The sequence below is a fragment of the Bos taurus genome, chromosome 12, assembly GCF_002263795.3.
Source record: "Bos taurus isolate L1 Dominette 01449 registration number 42190680 breed Hereford chromosome 12, ARS-UCD2.0, whole genome shotgun sequence".
In the NCBI taxonomy this organism is placed as follows: Eukaryota; Metazoa; Chordata; class Mammalia; order Artiodactyla; family Bovidae; genus Bos; species Bos taurus.
In genome coordinates this window covers 24146430-24174417 of record NC_037339.1, presented here as the reverse complement: position 1 = coordinate 24174417, position 27988 = coordinate 24146430, and the positions used below count along the sequence as shown (strand labels likewise).

At 38.2% G+C, this 27988-nt stretch overlaps 1 protein-coding gene across 7 annotated transcripts in view; it reads right to left on the bottom strand.

Annotated features, from left to right (window-relative positions):
- Positions 1 to 986: 986 nt before the first annotated feature.
- Positions 987 to 27988, bottom strand: part of TRPC4 (transient receptor potential cation channel subfamily C member 4) — a 208151-nt gene continuing 181149 nt past the window's right edge. For 6 of the 7 annotated variants that reach the window (XM_010810662.4, XM_015473750.3, XM_059891956.1 and 3 more), the window contains 6 exons: positions 25580 to 25893; positions 17814 to 18009; positions 14854 to 15048; positions 5454 to 5495; positions 5249 to 5338; positions 987 to 3377 (listed from right to left, as the gene is read on the bottom strand). In XM_010810662.4, the coding sequence (XP_010808964.1) occupies positions 2649 to 3377; positions 5249 to 5338; positions 5454 to 5495; positions 14854 to 15048; positions 17814 to 18009; positions 25580 to 25893 (1566 nt within the window). In that variant the 3' untranslated portion in view covers positions 987 to 2648. 7 annotated transcript variants of the gene reach the window in all.

Sequence of the window (27988 nt, the reverse complement as noted above, 5' to 3'; positions counted from 1 at the left end):
TAATATAGATTTATTTACACAGATATTTTCGAGAATACATCTATCACAAACAGTGAGGTACATCTTTATAGCATTCTTTCTTGTAAGGGGTTTTTTACAAACATATCTATGGTAGGTGAAGTCTTATGAATTGAACCTACTTCTATTAAAGTTCTATTGAATTTTCTAGATCCTCTTTCACCCAGCCCTGCCAATAAATAAGTACATAAATATAGGTGAGCAATAAGAAGATCCAGAGGGCATGAAATACAAGAAACATTGTTTTACACAAATTAAAGTGTGATGTCAAACCTCTCTCTGGTGTTTAGAAATTTGTTGATAGAAATATGAATAGAAATCAAAATAAACCTCAAATTACTCACTTAAAAAAAATCTCAAAAATATATCATCCCTTTATTTTGCAATCCTACTTTTCTTTGATCATTTCTTATTCTTTCCCTACTGTTCCTCCTTATTAATGCCACCTAACATTGGAGAAGGCAGAGGCAGCCCACTCCGGTACTCTTGCCTGGAGAATCCCATGGACGGAGGAGCCTGGTGGGCTGCCATCCCTGGAGTCCCTAGGAGTCGGACACGACTGAGCGACTTCGCTTTCACTTTTCACTTTCATGCATTGGAGGAGGAAAGGGCGGCCCATTCTGGTGTTCTTGACTGGAGAATCCCGGGGATGGGGGAGCCTGGTGGGCTGCCATCTATGGGGTCGCACAGAGTCGGACACGACTGAAGCGACTTAGCAGCAGCAGCAGCAATATTGCTACATATTTAGAATAATCTCCAATTCTAGGATAGCCAGTACAAGCAATATCCAGTATTTTGTTTAAACCCATAAATACCTCTGTCAGTGACATCTGGGAGTTGTTAGAAACCATCATTTTTGGAACACTGAAAAGCAAGGTGTTATGTGCTCTAAAGGTCCTCTGTTATCACCATGTTCACCTATAAAACATCAGCACCCTAACCTCTGATATAAATAAGCTACGGGGAAAAAAATTTTTGGTTGCTTTTATTGTTGGTGGTGTTACCAGAAGGAACAGAGGAAATTTGAACTTAAATTTCCGGTGAAGAATGTATCATGGTGATATATACATATATGATCTTAACGGTCGAGGGGAAAACACACACAACAGAGACAGCAAAAAAGGAATCACTGAAAAATATCACAAGTACAGAGACTAGTACTATGATTCCCCTACTACTCTATGTCTGATTTAGAACATTCAAGTATTCCACTATCTCCCAGGGCTTATTCTGAGTTCTAACCTACTTGAGCTGAAGGTGTTGTTGAAGTACTCAGAACATTCATTAGGCTTACTGTGTTACTCTAAAGCTCCCTGACCCATTCCTCAATCCAATCCCTCAACAAAATCCAGATTTCGGAATGTTCAGCATTTCAGGGCCTCTTGCTTTCCTATAAACTAAAATCTAATATTCCAGGTTGAATTCTGACATCCCCTAAGAAATCCATTTTTTAAAAAATCTACTAGCTTCCATCATGTAATTGTCAAAGAGTCAAATCCATTTCATCTTTAAATTTGTACCTTCCTTTTGCTTTACAAAAGGGACACACATTTATGGAGTTTATCCAGCTCATTCGCTCCCAAATTTCAGCATCTCAGAAGTGGCCACAGTAAACCCTGTGTGTGCACATCATTTTGCTTGGTCTTTGTTAGTGTTCCGAGAGGCAGTGTGGTTTTTGTACCTCTTTTGAATTATAGCAATGTTGCACTGGTTAAAAACAGGGTGTAACTTTGCTTAGGTTTAGATTATTAGAACGAATTCATTTTCACCTGGATGTTATGAACCTGCAGTCATCTTGCTTTGTTTAAGGTGTTATACTTTATTGTTATTCTTTTCTAGCACTGAGATCTTTTGCCACATTTTTGAAATTCTCTTTATTCACAAAGCCTCATACTTATATAATTTGCAGGTGAGTCTGAAAAAGATCATTAAAAACAAACTTAAAAATTATTTTCTGACAAAACATTAAAAATCATCGACATGTATTAAGGACAAACATTTTTTTTAATTACTAAGAGCAAAAACTGGACACCCTAAAACTCTAGAACGTATACCTGACTTTCATTTTAAGAGCTTGATCTTGATTCCATGAGAAGACTTGTTTGCTTAAATTATGCATGATATTTACATATTCTTAAGAAATAATTGGATAATATTTGTGTTTTAAAGCCAAACTTTCTGGCTCAGTGAAAAGTCCTTAATGAGTAACCATCTCTAGAGACCCTGAAAAATTATGAAAAGCTCTACTATTTCAGCTACATTTTTTTTGCATATAAAAATATCCTATTATAGGAGTCAACTACCACATGTAGTAAGTTAGTTTTGTTTAAATTGAAAAAGAGCTAAAAATTTCCTGTGGGTTATCGCAACAGTACAAGAATACAAGGTGCATTTATTTATTAACACCAACAACAAAAAAATTGTAAAACAAATTGTGAAAGCAAAAGCGGGTAACAAAACAAGGGTTTGGGATAGCCTTTGCCTTATTTAAACATGACACAGTTAATATGATAAATGCTGTAAAGTGTAAGTTAGCATTGGCTAATTCGCTGATAAACATCTCCCCCCACCACCCAGCTCACTACGGAAAATGTGTGTTACAGATGAGAAACGCTTTCTTGGGTCAAGTATCACAACCTTGTGGTCACATAGTCTTCGTGGGTGATGGTGTCTGTGAGGTTTGCATCATAGTCTGCACTCGAGTCCTCCTCTTTCGCGTGTTTCTTCTCCTTTGGTATGATGGGAACCGTGTCCTCCACCACCACCTTCTCTGACTTGAATGAACACACTCTCTTGCTCACCTGTACACCAAGGGAGTCTGTATTTCTTTCTCGATGATCTACCAATATACACTGTTCGCTGAGCCCCGGAATGTTCAAGTCACCCCGTGAAGCTAGAGTTCGGGACTCCAGCTGGATGCTCCTCTCCAGGGGTCCTTCAGCTTGTTGGCGGGCCACCCCTTCTGAAACGGAGAAGATCTGGTTTGCGTTTTGCTCGGCGGCGGCGTGTTGTTTCGATCGTCTGTGAAACAATCCAAAGTGTCTGATATCGGTCACAAAATTCACTTTTCTCTGCTTCTCCCTCGGGGGCTCCTGCACCACGAGGGCGGAGCCATTGCTGATGGTGTGTCTTTCAGCGGCAATTGCCGCCGACCGCGGGTGAATGAGGGTGGTCAGGTCGAAGAGGCTGAAGTTCTTTTTCTTGTCCTTGCTGCTACCTTCGTTATCACTCTTTTCATCCGAGTCTGCGGAGTTAGAAGACTCCTTGGTGCCCTGGGCAGACTGGACCGTGGAGAGTTTGCTTCCTCTTAATAACCCCAGGACTTCAAAGCGGAAGCTAGAAATGTCTTGCTTGAGTTCCTAAGTGAAAAGGAAAATGATGAAATTAGTTTGTGACCTAAACAAATAAATGTTAGGAAGCTATTATTTGCTCATTTCATATATGGATCTGACACGTCTTCACTTGTTTCTGAGAGCTAGGAGTCCACTCCGCTGTGGTTCCATTCAGGATGGTCAATGCTCTCCAATACACTTGCATCTATTTGATGTCTCCTAATTTTCCTATCGGAGAAGGCGATGGCACCCCACTCCAGTACTCTTGCCTGGAAAATCCCATGGACAGAGGAGCTTGGTAGGCTGCAGTCCATGGGGTCGCGAAGAGTCGGACACGACTGAGTGACTTCACTTTTCACTTCATGCATTGGAGAAGGAAATGGCAACCCACTCCAGTGTTCTTGCCTGGAGAATCCCAGTGACGGCGGAGCCTGGTGGGCTGCCGTCTATGGGGTCGCACAGAGTCGGACATGACTGAAGTGATTTAGCAGTAGATTTAGCAATTTTCCTATCACAGTTCTGTAGAAAGGAGACTTCCTAAGGTTAATGTAAAAGAAACCATAAGAGTTTTCTTTCCCATCACTCTGTAGTGGGGGGATGCTGGGTTTCTTTGGGACTACAGTTTCAAATACTTTCTCTCCAAAATATGCATCTGCTTTCAAGTCATCTCACATCCTCTCAGGGATGTAGGGGTTTGCTTTTTGTTTTTTCAAGATTTTTAATATAGGAACATTTTGGTGTCCACAGGAATATCTAAAACTAAATAATTAAAGTGGAGTCTACCCTTCCAAGAGTTGGCAGTTATTTTCAATCATTTATTACCCTGGAGTTGATTTTCTCTTAACATCTGGGTCAGCCACTAAATCCTTGGAATTGGTGAATAGACAGCATTTCCTAGATGCATCCCTTCATCTTTTTGGACAACTGAATTCTCAGTCCTAACCTGCTGGTGGGCTTTGGGGTGGCCTCCTGCCTCCAACCCATCACCCTAAGTGTCAGGAATCATTTAACTCCAAAATTTGGATGTTGTGGCTACAAAGAACATTTTGGATCCTAGTCAACTTTTAACCTGTGCTTTGTTTTGCAATTTATCTCTCTTCTTATCTAATTGGCTGCTTATATTTATTCCCTGTCAAGCCTGCTGTTTTTCTTTGTCAGTGGTCTCCTATAGAGTTTTTATATGTTTTTGTTTTTGCCTATAAGATCTTATTGACTTTTAGTCAGTTGTCCAAAATCCCTGGTGGCTCAGACAGTAAAGAATTTGCCTGCAATGCAGGAGACCCAGGTTCTATCCCTGGGTCTATCCCCACTCCAGTATTCTTGTCTGGAGACTTCCTAACAACCCATGCAGAGTAACAAAGGCATTTTATACCATGAGATAAGAACTATGTATTTCATGTATTCTACCTTTTTTACTCTGATATAATTAAAAAACAACAACAACTCAGGGAGAAAAACTACATTTGTAAGCTCCAATAAAGCTCAAACCTTAAATTTTCCTCTACCAAAGCTGTGCAGAACACAAAGAAGGCTTTTGTTGTGTTCAGACCATTGGTTACTAAACGTTTCAGGTTTAGAAATCAAATCAAAATTTCAAAAAGCCTATGGCTGAAATCAGCAATCAGAACGCCACGAGGCACTAGGATTTTCTCTGTCCAAATAAGTCTTCTTGATCTTTCAGATTAAGTCTGTTTGAATGCAGTGTATTTTGAAAAGAAATTTTACCACTTAAAAAAAAATAATTCAGTAGGGCTTGAATTAAAAAAAAAAAAAAGAAGAAGGCAGAAAGGTTTGCTCAGAACACACGGCCCCCATTTCCAGCTCTGAGTTATAATGGGCTGCCCTGCTTCCACACTCTGTAGAATCCACCTCTTAGTGACAAAGATGAAAGTGGTTACCTTAAAGTTCTCCTCTGTCAGACCTTCCTCAGTTTTGGCATCTCTAATCATTGCGGCAACGTATCGCTTTACCAGGTTCCGCATAACTTCCTGAGGCATTAGAAAATGAGAGAATTGCTCTTCAGTATGATCTCTCCAGAGTCAGTTCAAAAGAGGGGATTGTGCTTTATTTTAGTGTAAGTTTCAAGATATAAAAATAACTTACTTGATATTGGTGATGTCTTCTCAAATTATCAGCAGCTCGCCTCTGAAAAAGAAGGGAACAGTTGCCTTTCGGTTACAGTCATATTTTACCATTCTGTAAAGTAATTCCTGGTTCTTTTAATCAAGAATATCATTCCCCTCATTTCTGCAAAGTGGGAATTTTACTGGACAAGGGACACAACAGCTAGAGAGACAGCCTTACTCGAATCAAAAGAATGAATGAACCAAAACAACAAAGTGCAAGGTTATAATTCCTGTGGTACTTAATACATAGAATAATTAAACAATGATGGCAAGATTGTTCTTTAATATAAGATTAGGAGAATTAGGTCATCATAGTTGGTATGTACTCCAAATCATTTGAAACGATGCTAAGATACACAGATTGGAGGTATCAAACACAAATTAAATGTCAAATAATTGAAATCTGATAGACTGAAAAGGTAGTGTTATAACAATATGAAGGTCTTCATAAATATCAACATAGTCACATTAAGAATTTAGCCATTACAACGTGTAATCAGAAACACTGTTAGACCATGAATTCCCCAACACTTAATTTCAAGCAGATATACATTAAGAGGAAATTGCTGTTTGAATTAGACGGTTGAGTTTAGCAAAATAAAAGATTCTGCTCAAAGATAGGGTTCATTAATTTTTTTAAATAAATTTAAGTCCCTGCTATCATTCTGAAGGGATCAGAATGTTTTGGGAGCAGAGCTTGGGTTAGCACGGAGCAATGATTATGGAGTACAAAACAGAGAAAGATGTTTAATGACTAAAAAAGTCTATTGTAAATTGAGTTAAATAATAAATGATAAAGTATATATTTGCAGGTTTCACTAGTATTCTAAAGATACTAGAAAAAAAACTAATATAATCCTAATTTCATGCGTGTCAAATATCAGCATTGATTCTTAAGGAAGAAAACTGGCCAAAGTAATCTAAAACAAGTATACTTCTGTCACAAAGAAATGAATTTGATAAATTGTGAGAAAGCAAAAGAGATAACGTATCTTGGGTTTAAATAAGTCTTTCGATCTTGTCCCCTAGTAAATACTTAATCAGAGGCTGACAAAATGGAATTTTGAAAAGAGATGTGCATACATCACTGTAAAATGATACTAGAAAAAAAAAATCAGACAATTTAAAAGAAACTCTTTTTCTCTCTTTAAGGTAAATAGGGGAAGTTGGAACTTTTGTTGGCCATTAGAATGGATTTGTGTTTCATGACAATTAGTGAATTTCAGAAACAGATGAGACAATGTTTCACTTTGTAAAGGCCACTAATGATTGGAAAGCCATTCAATTTTACATGACTCTTAGGAAACAAATTTTCAAATGATTATGGTATTAATTATAGGACTGGGAAATTTGAAACTTCATACAAAATTAGAACATCTTAAAAAGAAAAAAGAATGTGGGAACTTTATGAATGAGCCACAAGATGGAGGTATATGACTCCTGTTGAGACACAGATCAGCTGAAATCTGAGGAAAAAAGCACTTCTGGGAGGTAACATGCCTTCCAGATCTCCTTGACTTTAAGTGAACACAAAGACTTTGAGTGTGAATGCAGCTGTACACTACCTTCTTTAGCACTCTCATTGTAAACATTGCACAGGAGATCATATTCTAGGATTTAAGTAAATAGAAACTCTGGATTTAGTACAGAATTTAGTAGACTCAATTTTTATTATCTTGGGTCTCTATAACATTTCCTAGTTTAGTCTTTAAAAAGCCAATTAAAATAGTCAGAAAAAACTTTAAATTTTCTCAGAGTAAAACTAAAACTAAGGATGACAGAATCAGAATAAGTGAAAACTATCATGATGCCTGGGCTTCCCTGGTGGCTCAGATAGTAAATAATCTTCCTGCAATGCGAGAGACCTGGATTCGATCCCTGGGTTGGGAAGATCCCCTGGAGAAGGGAAAGGCTACCCACTCCAGTATTCTGGCCTGGAGAATTTCATGGATAGAGGAGCCTGGTAGGCTACAGTCCATGGGGTTGCAAAGAGTCAAACACCACCAAGTGACTTTCACTTTTCACTTTATTTTAGTATTAAAAAGAGCACAACTGTCTTCCCTTCTGTAGAAACTTACTCATATATGAAATTTGAAATTTTAGTACAATTACAAAAAGACCAAAGATCACACTTTAAAAGACAAGTCCAGATTTATTTTTCTGGAAAAATTATTTTTTGAATTTTAAGCAAAATAGTCTGGCAGAAAGAAAGAACATAAAAAATTTTACTGTGATAACTATCAGGAGTTATTCAATATCATAACCCAAGTTTACAGTTAATTGTTTTTGCCAACCAATCTGTTTCCACACCTAGATGGTCATACTATAAAACAGTCTTAAAAAAAAATAAAAATAAAAAATAAAACAGTCTTTAGTCTTGTGAGATTATATCAGCTAATTGAACTTCAGTAACCTAGGAAGATAGGAATGGATGCAGTCAACCATCTTCTGAACACTGAAAACAAAATGAATGCAATGAATTCACCAATACTTATTGACCATTACTATTATGGGGTAGGAGTTCCAAATATCTTATTTTCAGACACAAAGACTTCAATCCATAGTGTAGGCATTCTTTGCCATAAACATAATAATAATTTTTGGAAACTGGTGACATCATTAAATGTTTATAAAATAGAGCTGCCATCAACAATACCATGTTTGCAACCTCTTTGTTGGGTAAAGTTCAGCTGAACGGCAAAAGGATTTGCTCTATTATCACTGGAAGTGACCAAGAATAGAATGGACCATTTGTGTTTATAAAAGCAGTATAACAAAGGACATTTCATTTAAAAAGTACCTAAGTGCGTAAGAGGTAGTGAATTTTTTTCAAGCTAGTCATGTTAAACTTTGATAAAGTGATTGGCAGTGACTAACAGTTCTTTATTGTTTATAAAAGAAAACTAATGACTAGGTAGAATGCCAGCATGGTAGACCTGTTAGGAATAAAGAAATTTTCTGTGAATGAATTCATGTTTACCATGTTACTGACAAATTTCAGTGGTAAAGAATCTGCCTGCAATGCAGGAGACTGGGGAGACATGGGTTCCATCCCTGGGTTGGGAAGATCCCCTGGAGAAGGAAATGGCAACCCACTCCAGTATCCTTGCCTGGGAAATCTCATGGACAGAGGAGCCTGGTGGGCTACAGTCCATGGGGTCGCAGAAGAGTTGGACCCAACTAAACAACAATGAAAAATCTGTGGAGTTGCATTTGGCAGCTTTTTCTAAAATAAATTAAGTTGATTTGTTGTTATGTTGAAATAAGAAAAATGGGCCATATGATGGATCAGGAATCTTCCTTCCTTTACTGGATGTCTAGGAAAAATATTTTGGAGGGAGATGTGCCCTTTAAGATGGGAGTTTTCTTGGCGAATTCTACCCAAAGTCTGGCAAGGTGTAGAGAATGTTCCTTGGCAGGATGGCTTTCTATGCAAGTGCCCAGGATACACCGGCTGCCACCTTGGCAGACTTCTTCCTTTCCAAGTTCCTCCTGATCTGTTAGGACAAGACAATGGCAGTATTTGGATCACAGAGATAATGATAAAGGAAAGGATCAGCTAGTGAGAAAAAACCTTTGCTACCCAGAGATAACTCTGATTTCAACAGAAGTGTCAGGTTGCTTTAGAGCAAGAAGAGTTTTGCAGCTCTGAAAGAAAGGGCTTGAGGGAATTCATGGTAACATTTTCTCACTCTATCTCTCCTTCTCTCCGTGTCCACACAGTGGAATGTCAGGCTCACTTCACCAAGCTCGTTCCCTATAGTCCCTTGTCAGCACTGTTTTCTCTCATTCCCACTCTAGTTTGGCTCTATCACTGATTTTAAGCCCATGAATTATGCCTTTTATTCTCTGTTTTGCTCAGTGAATCCCCAAAGAGGGGCAACTGTCTGTACTCTTATTTAAAAAAAAAAAAAAGTGAAAAAGCAAGAGGTCACTGCAGGCTATGATCTCTCTGTAGAGATGGCAGTGTGGTTCATTTACTGATGGGTCTACATATTGTTCTCCATAAACACACTTTCTAAGCATATAAAAACAAACGCTATAAAATGCTGAAGGTTGCCTTGTCACAGCAAGTACTCAGGATCTCACTCTTGAAATATGGAGAAGAAATTCAGCCCTCTAGATTCCCACTTGGGAAAGAACATTTAATTAAAATGTCTTATCGGCAAATCTTACCACAGTAAATTAGGAATTCACAGGTACCCGTGGGTGAACACGGTCATATCTGTAGGATTTGTTGGTAGGCATACAAAGAGTCATGAAGATTAAGAGAAAATACATTTTAATGATTCTCATTAAAAAAAAAAAAATGAGTTTTGAAAGCCAAGTGCTATTAGCCTTTTTCCTTTAGTAATGATAGGTATATTAATCTAGTCACTTCTCCAGATTCCCATGCGGTGACTTAACTGAATATATTTCTGTGGCAACTGGTCAGGCATGAGAAAACCATCTGCAGTTCCAGAGCTGAGTGATGCTAAGTGACCCTAACAGAGATGGTGTTTCGTGTTCTCCTCACTACCTGCTCCAGAGAAAATGAGAAAGTGGAACACACAGAACTAAAGAGGTTAAGATCATTTTTTAATGATTTGGTTAAAAGACCTAGTATTTTTTTGGTTCAATACATTGCCAACTTAAGTATTCTATTTGGAAACCTGGTCTATTGCATGAAAATTGTTTCATATTAATTAAACCCTGGAGAAGTCTTATTGCTCTAATATCTTTTTGCTTGAATTAAGTGATCTAGACCTCTTGGACAACCAACGCAAACAATGGCTTTTAGTTTAAAAAGCTGAGCTAGATGCCAGTGCCTTTTTAAACAGGAATTTCTAATTAAAGTTACAAGCTGGAAGTGCTTGTTAAAATGGAAATTTCTGATGATTCTAGGACACACTAAAGTTTGAGAACCCATGTTTTAACACCGAGAAGGTTATTTGCTGATAAAATGTGTTAAAATTCAACTGGTAAGAGAAAAACCTACACTATAAAGCCAGAAGCTATAAAATGTTGCTTAATTTATGATTATACTTTGAATAGGCTGCCTCCTTGGTGGGATTTTCATGATATCCCAGAAACAAGGCATCTCTCCTTCCTGGGCTTGCTTCCCAAAAGTGTTGCTCAATGAAGCATTTCTGCTTCATTTCTGCTTTCTCCCATAAAACAATCCAAATGAAAGGCTAATTTACCTGGAACTCCCAGTCACCCATAAAAGGAAGTCCAAAGATTAAAAAAACAAAAAAAGTTAATATGTTTTCAGGGCTAGTTGTAATATCAGCATTACCCAGAGGCCATAAATCACAAGATAAGATCACCAATGATGGACTCTTAGACCATAGCCAATCAGTAACCCTCAGAGCATGCAGGGGCTTAATGCCTGAAGGGAGGGAGCAACAGGGTGACATTCAGGTGGCTGCTGGTTACAAGAGTATGCAACTCACAAGTGGGATGGTTTAGAGAAAATGCCTCTGAGAATGTATAAACTCTACCACCCAGTCAGCTTCAAAATTCTGATTCAAAAATGTGAACCAAGAAATAAGAGTGGAAGATAGTCCAGCTTGTTAACCAAGGGCTTTGGGAGAGGGGAATCTAAAAGACGAGCAGTGGTGGGATCTGCAAAAGCTGTTGAGAGAAATCAAAAGATGGACACACATGGAAGGTATTGTGGAAGGTCATCAGAGCTCCCAGGAAAGCAAGAGAGGGTGATGGAAAGCTTGTGGGAACAGGGACACTAAGACCAATTTTTTCCCTGGCTCTGTCACCCAAAACACTGCCCAAGGTAAAAGAGCTCTTTTTTCTAAAAGGAAATAGTTGAGGTGATTGATTTCTAAGATCCCTCTGAAATGTCAAGCAATCTTCTAAGCTGTGCCTTTGTTACACAAAGTGACTGCCAACAGTCCTTCAAAGTCACCTTTTAGTTAATGGATGTGTCTATCTCATCTTCATCTGTCTATACAATGGACTATCAGGCGGATTAACCAAACTGAAATGAATGCACAGCACTCCCTTTTGGAATTACTTTCTCATTTAGCTTTGTGCTGTGCTCAGTCGCTTCTGACTCTTTGCGACCCCATGGACTGTAGCCCGCCAGGCTCCTCTGTCCATGGGATTCCTTCTGTCCATACTGGAGTGGGTTGCCATTTCCTTCTCCAGAGGATCTTCCTGACCTAGGGATGGAACCCAGGTCTCCTGCACTGCAGGTGGACTCTTTACCATTAATTCCTCCATTGATATCATAACTTTATTAATTTTTATTTATCTTATGCTTTTCTTTACAAATAATACATATGATCTATTTCCATCTAATATCTAAATGTATAAAACTCAACTAAGAGTACGAAAACCAAGATATGTCCTTCTCCTTCTGGAAGTGCAGTCTAGATAAAGAGTAAATGTATAGCATTGAGTTTGATTAGGTTGGTGCTTGTCCAAAGCCTCAGCTTAGCAGAGAAGACGCAGGACTGAGGACAGGAGGAGAATGGAGAAAAGAGAGACAACTCACAATATGGATGTAGTCTTGTCATAAATTCCCAAAGCACAGTATATCCATTACCAAAAGTTAGGGAACTACATGGCTAGGGAAAAGGGAATGATTTGAGGTCACAATTTATTGTGAATTACCTTGCTGTGCATCAACTTGGATCAAAATATTCAAATTTAGAGAGAATGACAGAAATAGAACTGAGCTTTTCTGACCAGGAATGTATAGAGAAGAACGTTCTTTAACTTATGCCATTTACCTTTTGAATCACTGCTTTCATAGGAAAGCCCAAGCCAATGTTAAGCTCCTCTTTGCATCTAAGAAATGATGGTGATGTAGTCCTAAAAATATGTCAACAGTGGGAGGATTCTGGGGGACGGGAGAGAGAGCTGGAAGTCAAATTCTCAGAGTGGTCCTCCATTATTTTGGTGGCTGCACAGATGGATCTCTTAAAATATTAGAGCAGGGCCCTGTATTTTGTTGCAAGTTCCATGGCATCTTAAAACCCAAGATTCCTTCTGCTATAGCCTAAAGTTAAAATATTAAAGACAAATTTCTTTTGTATATGGCTTTTATTTTGGGTCCCAGAAAGTCTTCTTCAATTGAAATACTCCTATGAGAGAAAGCATAATAAGATAGTACTGCTGCTGCTACTGCTAAGTCGCTTCAGTCGTGTCCGACTCTGTGTGACCCCATAGACGGCAGCCCACCAGGCTCCCCCGTCCCTGGGATTCTCCAGGCAAGAACACTGGAGTGGGTTGCCATTTCCTTCTCCAATGCATGAAAGTGAAAAGTCAAAGAGAAGTCGCTCAGTCATGTCCAACTCTTAGCGACCCCATGGACTGCAGCCTACCAGGCTCCTCCATCCATGGGATTTTCCAGGCAAGAGTACTGGAGTGGGGTGCCAAGATAGTACTAATAATTAATATATTTTCGGGGACTGATCAAATCAATTTCTTACCAATTTTAAGAATAACATGAGAAAGAATATTTTGACATGGAAGGGAGGAAGCCAGAGTTTGGCATCTCTGAAATCTTTTTCTGTTTTTCTCAGCGAAAACGTGAATTACTTCCCATGCTGTTCTCATGGCATCTTGGATATAACTACATGGTCATGTTAAATATATCATGTAACATGTATTATAGTAAGATATTCTCATATTGTGTCTCTCACATTAAAATCGATGCCCTCAAGAATGGAAAACATACCTTCTTATGCCTCTGCCCACCTCTAATTCCTAACTCATCTCCTGGTATGTGGAAAATGTACAGTAATTGCTTGTTAAATCCAAATCATTATATTTATTTTACAACCATATTTTTCAATAAATTCAACTTATTTTTAAGAGAAGAAGTTGAATAAACACTTAGAATAAAATAATTTTGCTGTCTCTAAAATCAGTGATAAAATCTATAAATTAGTATGAGGATTGCAAGATAAGGCTTCATCATAATCTGACTTCCATTTCCAAGATCAGACAGATGCCCAAATTCCAAGTTCATGGAGTGATGGTTTCTAGGAAAGACTCTAACTGCCTCTCCTAACCACCCATTTGCTTTACTCCCCTGCCTGTCAATTTCTCTTTAGAATTAGAACTATTACTGAGATGACAGGACAATCGATGCCACTTTCAGGAGAGAAAGCACCATTCGATGCTGAGAACAATGCCTAGTGGGCAGTGAAGTTCATCAGTAAGAAGTATCACCAAGGGCATAACTAGTAGTAACAAACTCAGTTAAATAAAATTAAAAATGAGTTAATTTTTAATTAAATAACTGACATCCCTTGATAATTCTAACAGAAGGGCATATTAGAATACTTCCAAGGCAATTTCTCTGAGAATACCCAGGTGATGACTACTGAATGCTACAGTATCAATTTCTAAAACATCATTATGAGAACTTTGAAAATGAGGAAACTTGAGTGAGAAAGAAATGAAGAATGACTTATGTCAGTGGTTTGGTTGGAAAAGTTTAAATCCATGCCTTTTCTGTTGGAGTTGTTTGAGCTCTTGCTTTCCAATATGAAAGAAATATCCTTAGGGAAGTATAATCTTCCAGTATAACAGGGGCTTGGCTGTGCATAGTCTTAATATTTTTTACAAACACAACTTCCTGGTATTGAATATAACTTGGGGTAGAAGCAAAATGTTGAGCAATTGAATGGATTCTGAAATAACTGCACTTGAATATGGCACAGCATTTTTAAGTTATAATAGTTGTTCAGTCACTGAAATGAGAACTTTTTGTCAAACATTCTGTGTTCTGTGCAGGGGTGTCTGTTAGGCAGTGAGAATATGAGGGGATTGAAACAGACAATTCCCTTATAATCCAGAGATAAAACAATGAATCAGTCATGCTGAAAGTAACCCGAGGTTATAATTCTGAATAGAACTAGAAATTGATGGGCAAGTTTCCCAAACCTTGACTGTTGGGTCTAGGAAAAGCCTATGTACAATGTGACCACCCTCAGTGGAGGAACTGGGTTTGTTAAACCATAGTGAACCATAGTTAATCAGGCAGTTTCTGAGACATAATGTTGTTATTTTTAGTCACTCAGTCATGTCCAACTCTTTGGGACCCCACGGACCATAGCCTGTGAGGCTCCTCTGTCCATGGGATTTCCCAGGCAAGAATACTGGAGTGGGTTGTCATTTCCTACTCAGGGGATCTTCCCTGACCCAGGGATTGGACTTGTGTCCCTGTGTCTCCTGTATTGCAGGCAGATTCTTTACTGCTGAGCCACCAGGGAAGCCCCTTAGACACAATAACTATGGAATAGATGTCTACTGAATGCAACCAATGAGAATAAAAAGGCTAAAATGCAAACATATTCAGTAAAGAATGCAAACATACTCAAGTGCACACACATAACAGTGATACCAACAGCCTGTGGTCTTACCCCTATCGTTCCAAAACTTTCTGGCTTTCTTCTCATCTTTTTCTTGCACAGGTGTGTCCATATCCATTTGATCAGGTACCAGAGAGACTTGGGGCTCGGGATGACATTGAAGGGGGTAGGAAGGGTACCTCCTTCTTCAAAATAACTCATCCAAAGCTTTGTTCTAGCAAATTTCCATTCTATATCCGCATGGTCCTGAACAGGAGAAAATGACAATGCTGACAGGTTTCTTAATAAGGTGAGATAAACCTCACAGAGAGCCTGTAGCCTGACTTTGGAGTGGCTCTTGGAACATTAATTAAATTACCTATAAAAACAAGGCTGACTCCCAGAGATAGTCATCTAAACACTTTAGACAATGGCTTAGCCTAAAAAGGAGTCACAACTCTCTTGTCAGTTTTCATCCTTCCCTCTTCCAGGAAACAGACAGCTAAAACGATTCCATGTTAAAGAGACTGGAGATGAATGACCTGAAGATGAATCTTCATTTCTCATGCTTGTAGGCTTACGTTAGCTCAGTTTCATTACATTCTAGCCTCAAGCAGGGCTTTATGTCTTCCCAAGGCCTTGACACCTTGCCTAGGTAGATGCTCACGGCTCATACTTCTGTTGTTTTCAGGAAAAGTCTTACTTGATATGTTTCCATTTGAATAAATCTTGTCCACCTTTAGGCAACAGGCATAAACTCAGCAGTTCCTCAAATGTACAACAGGCCTTTGACACAGCATTGAACCTTGACATAACCTTGGCCAAATAGTACCAGACAAGAGTATGTCTAGTGACCACCCACAAGCCTGAGGCATTCTCCCTGATTGTTTATTAATGATTCCACTTTGTTAATTGCCTGGAAAAACTTAGGAACATTTGTGGCAATTAGATATGGGGCAGTCAGTCTCCTCTTAAATTAGCCACAAATCTTATTTAAGCAGAAAATCTGGAAAGTAGGAGGTGGCAGAAACTGGGCATACATACAAATTCAAAATAGATCATCTTAACCCGTTAATATTGGGTTGGCCAAAAAGTTTGCTAGGGTTTTCTCGCATGATGCCATGGAAAAATCTGAATGAACTTTTTGGCCAATCCAATATTATTTTAAAAACCCTCGAGTTTTAAAGTAGGAAAAATTAGACTATACTTCATTCTAATATTCTTAAATTGCTGTGTGCTGATGAGTGCATACATTTCTACTCTGAATAATGTGGATTTTAGTCTAGACACTGGACAGATAGTGCTTTCAACGGGCTTCCCATGTCTAGAAAATGCATGGTCTTCATTGTTTCTTAGCAGACATCTGATTGGATGAATGGATAGATAGATCCACAGAAGCCGTAGCTTCCCTCCCTTTGTCTCTTCTCTCCCATTTCTATCTCCTTCCCTATCTTTCTAAACAAGCATTAATGAAGGGAAGTAGATACTGTTTGCTGTAGCCATGGAGAATGGAAATGAGTAAAATTGGCTTAGGGTCATAAAAAGGCAGTCCCACTGGTGAAATGTTGGCCTGTGAGTAGCTTCTGCTCCTTCTCATTTCCAGGGAGTCACAAGTTAATGATTATCCTGACCTCATTATGTTCTGTTACTGCGGTCACAAAGCAGACTCTTCCTCAGTTCAAGGCTTGGGATTCTGAAACGGTCTGTAACAATATTAAACCATCTAGTGATTGGCAAAACTGAAGGTAGAAAGTTCCAGGCTAGTGATGACTAAAGTCACCTCTGCTACTCATCTTCCCATTGTTATTGCTTAGTCGCTAAGTTTTGTCTGACTGTCTGCAACCTCATGGACTACAGCCCTCCAGGCTCCTCTGTCCATTGGATTTCCCAGGCAAGAATACTGGAGTTACCATATCCTTCTCCAGGGGGTCTTCCCAATCCAGGGTTCAAACCCACGTCTTCTGCATCTCCTCCATTGGCAGGTGGATTCTTTACCACTGCACCACCTGGAGAGCCCTGGGCCTAAGTATATTCAGTGGGAATGCTTCAGTCTTGGAATCCATAAATAAAATTCATTTATTCTTAACGTCTTAGGCAGTTTTTCATCTGTGACAGGCATCTTGCTTCCATAAAGAGAGTTTAATTAAAATTAGGAGTGCTGTTTCTCAAAATAACAATAATGACATCCCAGAGAATTAGCAATAGATTCAAAGATGCAATATAATTGCAGTTATTTATGGAGTAAATGGGCAACCTATAATTATTCTTATAAGATGCTATTTGTCTAAAGTATACATATGAAAGTCTTAAGATATATATTTAAGTCTTAAGATATATATTCCAATATAGATTTGTTCTATCACTGTTTCTAATGGCCACAGACAGATCACTAGTATGCAAGTTCAAAGGGATAAAGGGCTTTGTTGTTCTTATTCATTGCAATATTTCTAGTTCCTAGGACCATACCTGGCAACAGAATAAGAGCTCAATAAGATTTTATTGAATGAATGAATAAATAAGCTAGGCTGTTTGCACTCTAGAGTTTCAAATAAACACATATGGTATTGTATATTCTGCTGCAGCATTCAGTGTTACTCCTCAGTGACTTTTTTCTGGGCTTTAAGAAACAAAATCCTGTGCTTTTTCATTCAGACTCCTCTCTGGGCTAGCACTTGTACCTTGCAAAGCTGGTATGAGTTTGCTTTTATGAAGATTGTAGATTAGACGGTCAGAGACGATGCAAAACCCAAAAGGCATTATATAGAGATGAGTTGCCTGTTCATAGCCCATACCTCATCTACTGCTTGCCATAGCCAATGATTGCCTCACAGGTTAGATTTAGTATAATCACATGTAATATGAAAAATTAAATAAGTATATAGCCAAGTATAGTAATAGTGCTTATAAACATCATATTGACCATTTATAATTCTGATTTGTTTCATTCATAGCAGTTACAGATTGTATTACCAATTATAATAGGGTGGAGTATAGCTAACAACACATTCTAGGAGGGGAGTGATTCAACTTACAGCAATAAGTTGGTAAGAATTATTCATCATAGCTATTAACATGTTAAGCAGGACAACCAGAGAGATGACGTTGTATGTCCCAAACATGGTGGCACCAACAAATTCGGTGAATTCATGCTGTGCTTTGACATTGGTCACATATAAGTTGATGAGCCCAAATATTGACCAAAACAGGGACTGGAGTGTCTCAAATAACCTGGAATAAAGACAAAATGACACTAATAAGTATACTAATAGAACCATTATACAGTAAGATTGGAAGATAGACTATGATGACTATTAGTTTATATTTGATTAATTTAAAATAAGCTTAATAAAAAGAATCCAAGAATACTGTTTCCTTATACTGCACACATGTGTACCTAATTTTCCCTAGAGCTTTGAAAGCTATTTAGTTTCCTGGACTAGAGATGACAAATCAGACCTGTAGCCTGTTTCTGTATGGTCTTGAGTTAAGAATTGTTTTTACTTTTTCAAAGGGTCAGAAAAAAATCAAAAGAAGAGTGATATTTCATGACATGTGAAAATTTTAAATGAATTCACATTTCAATGTGCATAAATAAAGTTTTATTGAAGCATACCCATACCAACTCATTTATCCGCTGTCTACAGTTTCTTTTCTGTTACGATGGCAGAGGTGACTGACTGCAACAGAGAACAGATGGCCTACAAAACCTAAAATATGTACCACCTGTCCTTTTTATAACAAATTTGCAAACCTCTGTCCCAGGGCACTGAGTGACAGTTGATAAATTATAGATCCTTAGGCTTAGTCTTTGAAAAATATAAGTACTTTTACCTGATTTTTCCTTTTTGATTATAAAAGGACTAAAATAGTATTATCACTATGGATTTCCACATTTACAATTAAAGTTAGAGTAAATCCTGTAAGATGACAAGATGTCTCTGAATGCTCAGATAATCAAATTTGCTATTTTTTAATATTTCAGGGAGCATTAAAAATTTTTTTTTAAATTTACTCCCAAAATGGAAAAAGATGAAAAGTGTCTGAACTCAAATGAAGAACTATTTCAGTAGGATCATTATAACACCTTAATATAATAAAAGACAATAGAACTCTTAAGAGTCTTTGAGAAATGGTTAAAACAAGACTGTAGTTACATTGTGAAAACAAAAGCAAAAAGTATCTTATGCCTGGCATGGTGAGTAAGGAGGCAGGATTTCAGTGGTCAAGTGCTCCAAGGAGAGCAAATTCACGTGAGGCCAGTGGACTGTGGTATGGGTTGACATGCAAAGATGAGTTTAAACTATCAGATCTCCCCTCGGTCAAAGTTTTACCTTAGAAACAGCAAGAGAATGAGGTAGTTGTTAAAAGGCGCTGAAATGACAGAAGTTACGATGTAGAACTAGGATCCCTGGAATTATGAGGAAGCCAAAGTTTTGACACAACACACACTAAGAAACAGAATAGAGAATAAATAAGCCAGGTAATAAGTAAACCCTGAAGAGAGTAATGTGGAGTAGCTGAGTCATGTTAATATCGATTCTCAGAGTAAAAAATTCCAAGGTCCAGCTCTTGCTAAGGTCAGTCCTTGCTTAGAGAATCTAATGGATATAATCCTGTGCCGGATTCTTGTACCAAACTCCTATTACTTGACGCAATCTATGGATTTCTCATCTGGATAACCATGATAATCCCACTACGGATGCCTTAATTGGTGTTCAGGATTTCTTTTCTGAATTTTTTTTTTACATAAACCATTTCATATGTTTAATTGTGTAACAAAATTTTAATTATAGGCTAGGAAATGCAATGGTTCCTAATTGAATTATTTTGCTAGGGCTGTTGGACTCTCAGTGGGGCAAATTATCTTAAAGGTTTTAATGTGATCAACCTCAATCAGATCTTGTCTTGTCAACTGGGATGTACATTGGGAAGAGTTCACCATATATATACTATTTTTTTTAATTTTTGAAAAAGTATCATTTATTATAATTCCATCCTATTTTTAAACTGCATATATAATTGTTTAATACAGTTGACACTTTAGATTTATTCACAGATTTTGTGATTCATTTTTGTACCGTTTCTTTTTTATTTATTTTTAATTGGAGGATAATTGCTTTACAATATTGTGTTGGTTTCTGCCATACTTTTAAAGGACTATCAGATGTCAGAGTCTAACAATATCAGGGAAAGTTCAATATAATTCATTGGCCTCAGACAAAGGCCACTAGAAGTTATTCTTTGAAAACTTTCAGAATTGACCCAAGGCCATGAGTTCTTTATTTTCAGTAGCTTTAAGGACAGTTTCTAAGATAAATGACAGTGTCATTGGCTTCAATGCAAAATGATGTTGTTCTTTCTTCCTAAATAGCGTACATTCTCACTGTGAATATAAAGTATAATTCAACTGGTTTTTCTCTAACCTCAATAGCAGTTCAGAGAAAAGCTACATGAATGATATAATAAATTGTATAAAATGTTGCCACATAAATCTCATAGCAGTTACTTTTCTAAATATTCAAATAAAAAAGGGATAGAGAGTAAATGGATTGTAATGGTTGAATAATTCTGATTTTCTTCTACCTAAATAAGAACTATACATCATTAGGATACTAGCAGACTCTTTGGCAAAACATTTATTTACATATTTAATTAAAATTTGAAAACAAGAAAATTCAAAATAAGATGAAATTTTATGGTTAATTCTGAATTTCATTCTTATTTTTATTTTCATTTTTTCAGTTGAATGAATCAGAAGTAAGATTTGCAGAATAGTTCCACTTAACCAAAATATATGTACTTTTAGATGAATCAAGACCCTGGTATCAGGACACTGGTATTTCTTAGTTAATTCTCATATTGCATGGATTAAAAAAGCAATCCAAGTTAATATTTCAAAACCATTGTTTCTAAAACTGCTTTCATAATTATTGATAGCAACATTGCCCATAAACTGATGAGCCATTAGCTACATCACATTTCAGATTGCCATTATGGGACAATATTTTCCTAATTCTATGGAAAGATAAGCACAGAAAGCTTTCCAGGATAATGCCACACTTAATCAAAGCATAGTAGTATGACATCTTGGTTAAAGACTAAAATCTGGCAACTTCCATAGCATTGCCATCCTAAAAGTAATATTTTGTCTCTTGCTTCTTGAGGCTATTTCTCAATTCCTAAAACAAGCTTGCTCCCCAGTTAAATACTTATAACAAGAGAAAGAGAACAAGTGGGGGAAAAAAAAAAAAGTCATGTATTCCACAGCTGAATTTTCCTCTATTCTTGGGGTGAAACCAATGAGGAAATATAAATTAATACAAGACATATGACTTGTTTCATTCCTAGTTTATAAGAAATAAAGTATATTAAAACAAAGTATGACTGCAGTTGGCCAGTTCCAGTTATCAGGAACGCAGCTCCAATCAACATTAATGGTTTTTTTCTTAGTGAGAAAATATCTGTCACGAAGTCCATGCCTCTGTATTCATAAGAGAGAGAGCTTCTTTCCCAGAGACTATTGATTTATAATTGTATGAAGATTACTTTCAGTGACCAAACATTTGGTGTCTTTTAGCAACTTGTAGTTCTATCCACATCAGAGAGAAAACAAGCTGGAACCATTAAAGGAGTAGGAGAAGGGCCCCCTTGCTGGTGGGCAAATGCGTGGAGAGACACAGGAGGCAGATCACAGTCTGTTCCCACTGGGAGCTCACAGTCAGGAGGGGATCAGAAAGGCATCCAGAAAAGGTACCTCTGAGATGGGTTTTGGAATCCAGAAGAAAACTTCACTAAGTAAGAGGGCAGAACAAGAGCATTCTGAGATGAGAGAATAGTATGACCTTTTTAGGGACAGCTTAACCCATTAGAAAATGTTGAAGAGTAATGTGTTATTGGGGAATCGAGAACGGGGCAGATCACTGAGAACTCAGTATGTCAAGCTAAGAAATCTGACTGAATCCAATAAGGAACAAGAAACTACTGAGATATTTTAAATACAAGAGCGTCAAGATTTTGGTTTAGAAAGATCATGCAGGCAACGGGACAGAAGACATGTCAAGGAAGGCGGGCACCAGGGGCCAAGGAACTTGGATTTAGGCAGAGCGAGCGAGCAAGGGAAGAGGGCCCGATATAAAAAACAGCAGGAGTAGACATTTGCAGACTGACTGTGCGTGGCGAGGCTGTGGGGACGGGGGGATCTAGTTTTTGATTTAAGTATCTGGATGGGTTGTGGTAGCATTGACTAAGAAAAGGAGTTGAGGAGGAGGAAGAAAAATGTTTTGAGAGACTCTCATGAGATTTCTTTGATTGGGTTTCAATGTTTAGGACATTTGCATGAAGAGCTGTTCAAAAGACAGTTGGACTTACAGATCTTAGGGAGAAAGGTCTGTGCTAGTGGTGTGAACTGAATACAGAAGTTGTCTCTTAGACACATAAGGCCAAATCTATCAGATGAGTTTTTGCAGAGATACTGAACAGGGTCAAAGGATAGTTAGTAAGGCAGATTAATATTGAAAAACAATCATTGTGGGACTTCCCTGGTGGTCCAGGGGTTAAGAACCCACCTTACAATGCAGGGAACCTGGGTTCAGTTTCCGGTTGGGAAACTATGATCATGCATGCCATGAAGCATGGCCAAAATAAAAAGAAATCATACTAGTTACTCTTCGTAACTTTGAACAAAAATAATTTGTTGCTTGCAGATTTACCATCTGCTATCTGGGGGAAAATTCAGGTAGAACACCTGATTTACTGGTGTTGAATGATTTGGACCTATAATATTTGACTGATATACACTTATTGGTTGCTTTTCATGATAATAGAGAAAAATCATTGATCAGTATATGCTAACATAATACATAAGCCAAGTTATTTAACATGTTTGATTTTAGAAGAAAATTTATATCAAATATTTTGCAACAGATTTTCTAGCCATATTCTTCCTAGACACATATTTAAATTAGCTCACAATATGTAAACATTTGGGGCTTCCCACGTGGCAGAGTGGTAAAGCATCTGTCGATGCAGGACATGCAGGAGACGCAAGTTTGATCCTTGGGTTGGGAAGATCCTCTAGAGAAGGAAATGGCAACCCACTCCAGTATTCTTGCCTTGAAAATTCCATGGATAGAGGAGCCTGGTAGGTTATAGTCCATGGGGTCACAGAGAATCAGACATAACTGAACAACTAAACACAATCACACACAACACACGTTAGCATTTACCACAAAACCAGTAACAGGGCAAGCAGATTTCTGAGAATCTCATGGATCATAAATTAGGATACTGTTGCTGCTGCTGCTGCTAAGTCACTTCAGTCATGTCTGACTCTGTGCAACCCCATAGACGGCAGCCTACCAGGCTCCCCCATCCCTGGGATTCTCCAGGCAAGAACACTGGAGTGGGTTGCCATTGTCTTCTCCAATGCATGAAAGTGAAAAGTGAAAGTGAAGTCGCTCAGTCATGTCCGACACTTAGCGACCCCATGGACTGTAGCCCACCAGGCTCCTCCATCCATGGGATTTTCCAGGCAAGAGTACTGGAGTGGGGTGCCATTGCCTTCTCCGAAATTAGGATGGGATTAGGTAGAACCCTTGTTAATGGCAATGCATAAGATGTCAGAAAATGGGTTGGGACTTGGAACCACAAATGTTCCTTGAATTAAAGAAGACCTGAGGAGGAAACTCAGTTCTAGGGGCTGTGTGGAAGTTTTTTCTGGAAGACAAAGCATGGAATCAGAAGGATGTGACTGCAAATATCAACAGGGTGGTCTTAGCAAGCAGTCTATATCGGAGCACACAGCACAGAGTAACTAGGAGTTGTGAAAGATGGAGCATGGAAAAAGGGTCTCTATTTCCATCAGAAATCCAGGAGGCCAATCAGCAGGCAGACAACATCCAGGAACTTTGTTACAGGCAGAATTTGAGTCTAAGAAGTGGAGAGGTTGGTGGGGTCTACGACTGTGAATTCCTTATCCTTGTTGCCAGGGGCAGATTGCCAAGTCTAGGATCATAAGTGAGTGGAGAAAGACAAGTTCTGATATTAAAACTGAGACACAGTCCAAAGCCATTCATCACCAGGATGTTGCAGCAAGGGGTTTCAACGAATCGCTGCTGAACTGGTGAGAAGGGAGCACGAGGAAGATGACAAAGCAGGGAAAACTGGTCAAACTGGAGAAATTGCTTAAGCTCAGGAGAATAAAAAGGCTGGAGAAAGCGATGAAGTGACAAGGTGGAGCTGGGATGACTTTTTGTTTTCTTTGATTCGTGGTTTGTATCAGATCTATCTCTGAATGGATTTCAGGCAGCTAAGACTGCAATGAAAACTTATGTGCAAATAATCAGATGTTGATGGATTAAAGTGGGGTTTTAAATACTGGGATCACAGATAAAACAAACACAGAACTGAGACAAAAAGACTATTTTAACCAAAAGTAATTTAGTTTATGGGACGTAACTGATTTCCTCCCACTGGAGAAATTACTGCACTCTTAGATCACACAAAATTCTAGAATAGCCAATGAATGGCCATCTGACTTTCAAAGGCATCTACCAAATGACCATGTGTTCACGTGATTACTGTGGAGAGGAAGATCACCTCACTGCCTAATTCATCTGCTAATTCACTGTTTATCACAGTGGGAAGGAAGTAGACACAGGCATGTATTAGGGCTATGTGAGCCTGAAACACTGTGGCCATGAATGTGTGCTGTCAGCAAGCCTGACTGAAGCTTGACACCAAGATGCTCAGATGCTCATTAGACACCAAGAGACCAGATGCTCATCAGCTGTAAGGGCACAGAGAGTTTTATGCACATCAGAATCATGGCCTAGGTTAGCCTGAGGTTTCTAGTTTGAATTATTTCCCCACGTTTAGACTTTGGGCTAGGGAACCTGAGAATAAGAGAGACACGTGAAGGGACTTCAGTATCTGGAAAACGCCTGAGCAAAGATTGAAAAGCATTTGGATTTTCTTCCATGACTGGTTTTCCATAAATTCTATCTGTTAACGTGCTTGTACGCTGTCACTAGACACAGGTTCCTTTCTACTCCACATTTCATATTTTTTAAATATATTTCTCCATTTATTCTAAGTGAAAGGGAAACTCACTCACTTGTGTCCGATTCTTTGCAACCCCATGGACTATACAGTCCATGGAATTCTCCAGACCAGAATACTGGAGTGGGTAGCCTATCCCTTCTCCAGGGCATCTTCCCAACCCAGGGGTCAAACCCAGGTCTCCCACATTGCAGGTGGATTCTTTAGCAGCTGAGCCACAAGGGAAGCCCCAAAATACTAGAGTGGGTAGCCTATCCCTTCTCCAGGGGATCTTCCCAACCCAGGAATCAAACCCAGGTCTCCTGCATTGCAGGTGAATTCTTCACCAACTGAGGTGTCAGGGAAGCCCCTCCATTTATTTAGGTCTTCTCCAATTTCTCTCAGCAATATTTTTGTTGTTGGGTTTTTTTTTTTTTTGGTGGTGCCACATGACATGTGATACTTCAGTTCCCTGTCCAGGAATTAAAGCCACGGCCCCTGCTATGGAAGCATGGAGCCCTAACCACTGAACCAGCAGGGAATTTCTATTTCCCCTTATAAAACAGTATACATAGCTATCTTTTATATGAGCTCATTTAAAAGAAAAGACCATTTTACTAAAACTTAGATGTACTAGATATCTCTGTTTTCCCCACTGAGCACAGTGTTTCTTTGCAACCACTTGTCACGGTTCAATTTCAAAAGTAAGTAGCCTTTAAATTCTACCAACATTTCCAAGAGAAAAGTCCATGAGACTTACGTTGAAAAGGCGTTATTCTGCTTTTCACATCGTATGCCTTTGCAGCTTAACCCTTTTGTTTCTTCATAATAGAAGTACAACTGGTTTAGGCCATTGGCAAATGCTAGCAGCACGAGGCAGTAGATGAACAGAAACTTCAAGATGTCCAGGAGCATTCTTCCCAGAGATATCTGCAGAGGCCCCAGGTGAGAATTTGCAGTGAACAGTGAGATCAGACGCAGGGAACTGAATATATTTGCAATAGCAAACAAAGCTTCAGCCACCAGCGTGGGGTGCCACATGTCCCAAGATTCACGTGGATTAAGAGCACTGTACTGGAGAAAAGAGAGAAACAAGGAGAAAATAACGTATGAAACAAGCACATACATACAAATCCGTCAAGCCCAGGCCAGGATGATTTTTTTCAGGGGGCTTCAGCACCACGAGCTATTGGCAGGAAGCTGATGTATTCCATGAAGGTGGCAGCACTTCTACACAAAAGTAAGACATTTACGAAAGGAACTTATAAGGGACGAGCTGTAATCAAAGCGACCTTCCTAGCCTGCCCTTGTCATTTGTAGTCTTTGCTAATCTGTGAGTACATCAGGCCTTGATCTTTGCAATAGAACTATTAAAAAAAGAAAAGGAAAATGTTATATAGGAAAAAAACCACAGTCTGATTTTATATTGGAAAAAATAGAGATATCATAATAAAAAAGAAAACTACATTATAGGGGAAAACTGCTACACTTTGAACAAAATCAATGACTTCACTTACCATATTTGACACATGTGCCTATTCTAGAGTTATCCATGTTGGACACAAATGACATATAAATGAGTGGAAGTAGTGGCCGTGGACATAGTCATGACGAATGTGGGCATCACCATTAATATTTTGTATCTGTTATAGCCTAAATGTACATAAAACCTAAGTTGGAAATCACTCAGGCAATCAATGGATTGCTGATTTTAATATTTCATGTGTAGAAAGTGTGATATTTGTTTGAACATTCCCTAATTAGATAAAACATTTGATTTGAGAAAAATATTTGTTACATTAAACTTTGACGAGCAATTATTTTTAAAGTATGATTAAAATGTCAGCTTTGAACTGTTTTGATATCAGGCTATAGAAGGAGAACATTGAAATTTATCCCTTGTAATCTTAAAGTAGATTTGTATCCTTATCAAGAAAAGGTCAAATACATGTTGAAATGCTACATTATGAACATCTATGGTTATATCTGTATAAGAACTGAACAATAAATTACATTTTCTTTTTCACATACATCACTAAAAATGTCTAGACAACTGCATTTTTTTCCTAATGATCATGTAGGAAAAAAAAGTTACTTCTCTATGAGTACCATCAGAATATTTCTATTCTTTTTATATTGCATTTTATACCAAAGACCTTTACAAATGTTAATTAATTCTCTTGAAAGTAATAGATAGTATTTTTTAAAATCTCCTTGGGGAGAAAATACCTCAGAAGTTCTTGATTTGGTTCAACACTCAGACGCCTGCTTGAGTGACAATTTAAAACAATCAAGTTTGAACTAGAAGGAAATTATTTTCTATTTTTAAGTCCTGATAACTCTTCTTAAGCATTCCCACGCATGGCTTCAGCATAAAATAGCTAAGGATTGAAGATACAGGAAAAAGAAAATAAGATTTTTGATTCATTGTAATGAGTATTAGAGTAACAGCTTGCAGTATCAAACCTCACCTAATTCTCTCCAGTTCCTTCCCGCCACCCTGTATTTTATGCCACCTTTTCCTTCAAAGACTAAGATAACATTAATCTTCCTTTTCTCATTCTCTTGAAAGACACACATATTTTAGTAGAGAATATCTAGCCTTCTGTTGATGGCTAATCATCTCTCTCTCTTTTAACTTATATGGCTGAGGACCATACCTCAAAATGTACAAAATACTAAACAATAAGCATTCTTAAAGATATAACTGTTTTCTTGGAATTTCTCACCACATTTAACACAATGCCCTGCAGGTCCTAGGTGCTCAAGAGACATTTTATCCCATCAAGTATTCACGCATGGAAAAATGAGGATGAAAGGAACAGATAATTATAATAAAAATGCTCTGAGAGATGAACACTAACTGCTGTGGGAATAGAGAAGAGAAAGTGACACATTCTATCTGGCGCTAACGAGACTGGCAATGAATAGAGATTATATGTTGTTCAAACTCGAAGGATCCTTTGATGTTACTGAATCTAGTGGAGATGCCATTCCTTGTTCTAGGCATCACAGCCCGTTTGATCCAGTAGGATGTAAAATCCATCGTCACGTGGTCACTGACTCCAGCTCTGCTATTGACTTACTGTACTTTAGAACCCTTCTTAGCAAATTCTCTCAGCTGGGGCTTGCAAAATCATAAGAGGATGGTTTCCATTTTGCAAATGAG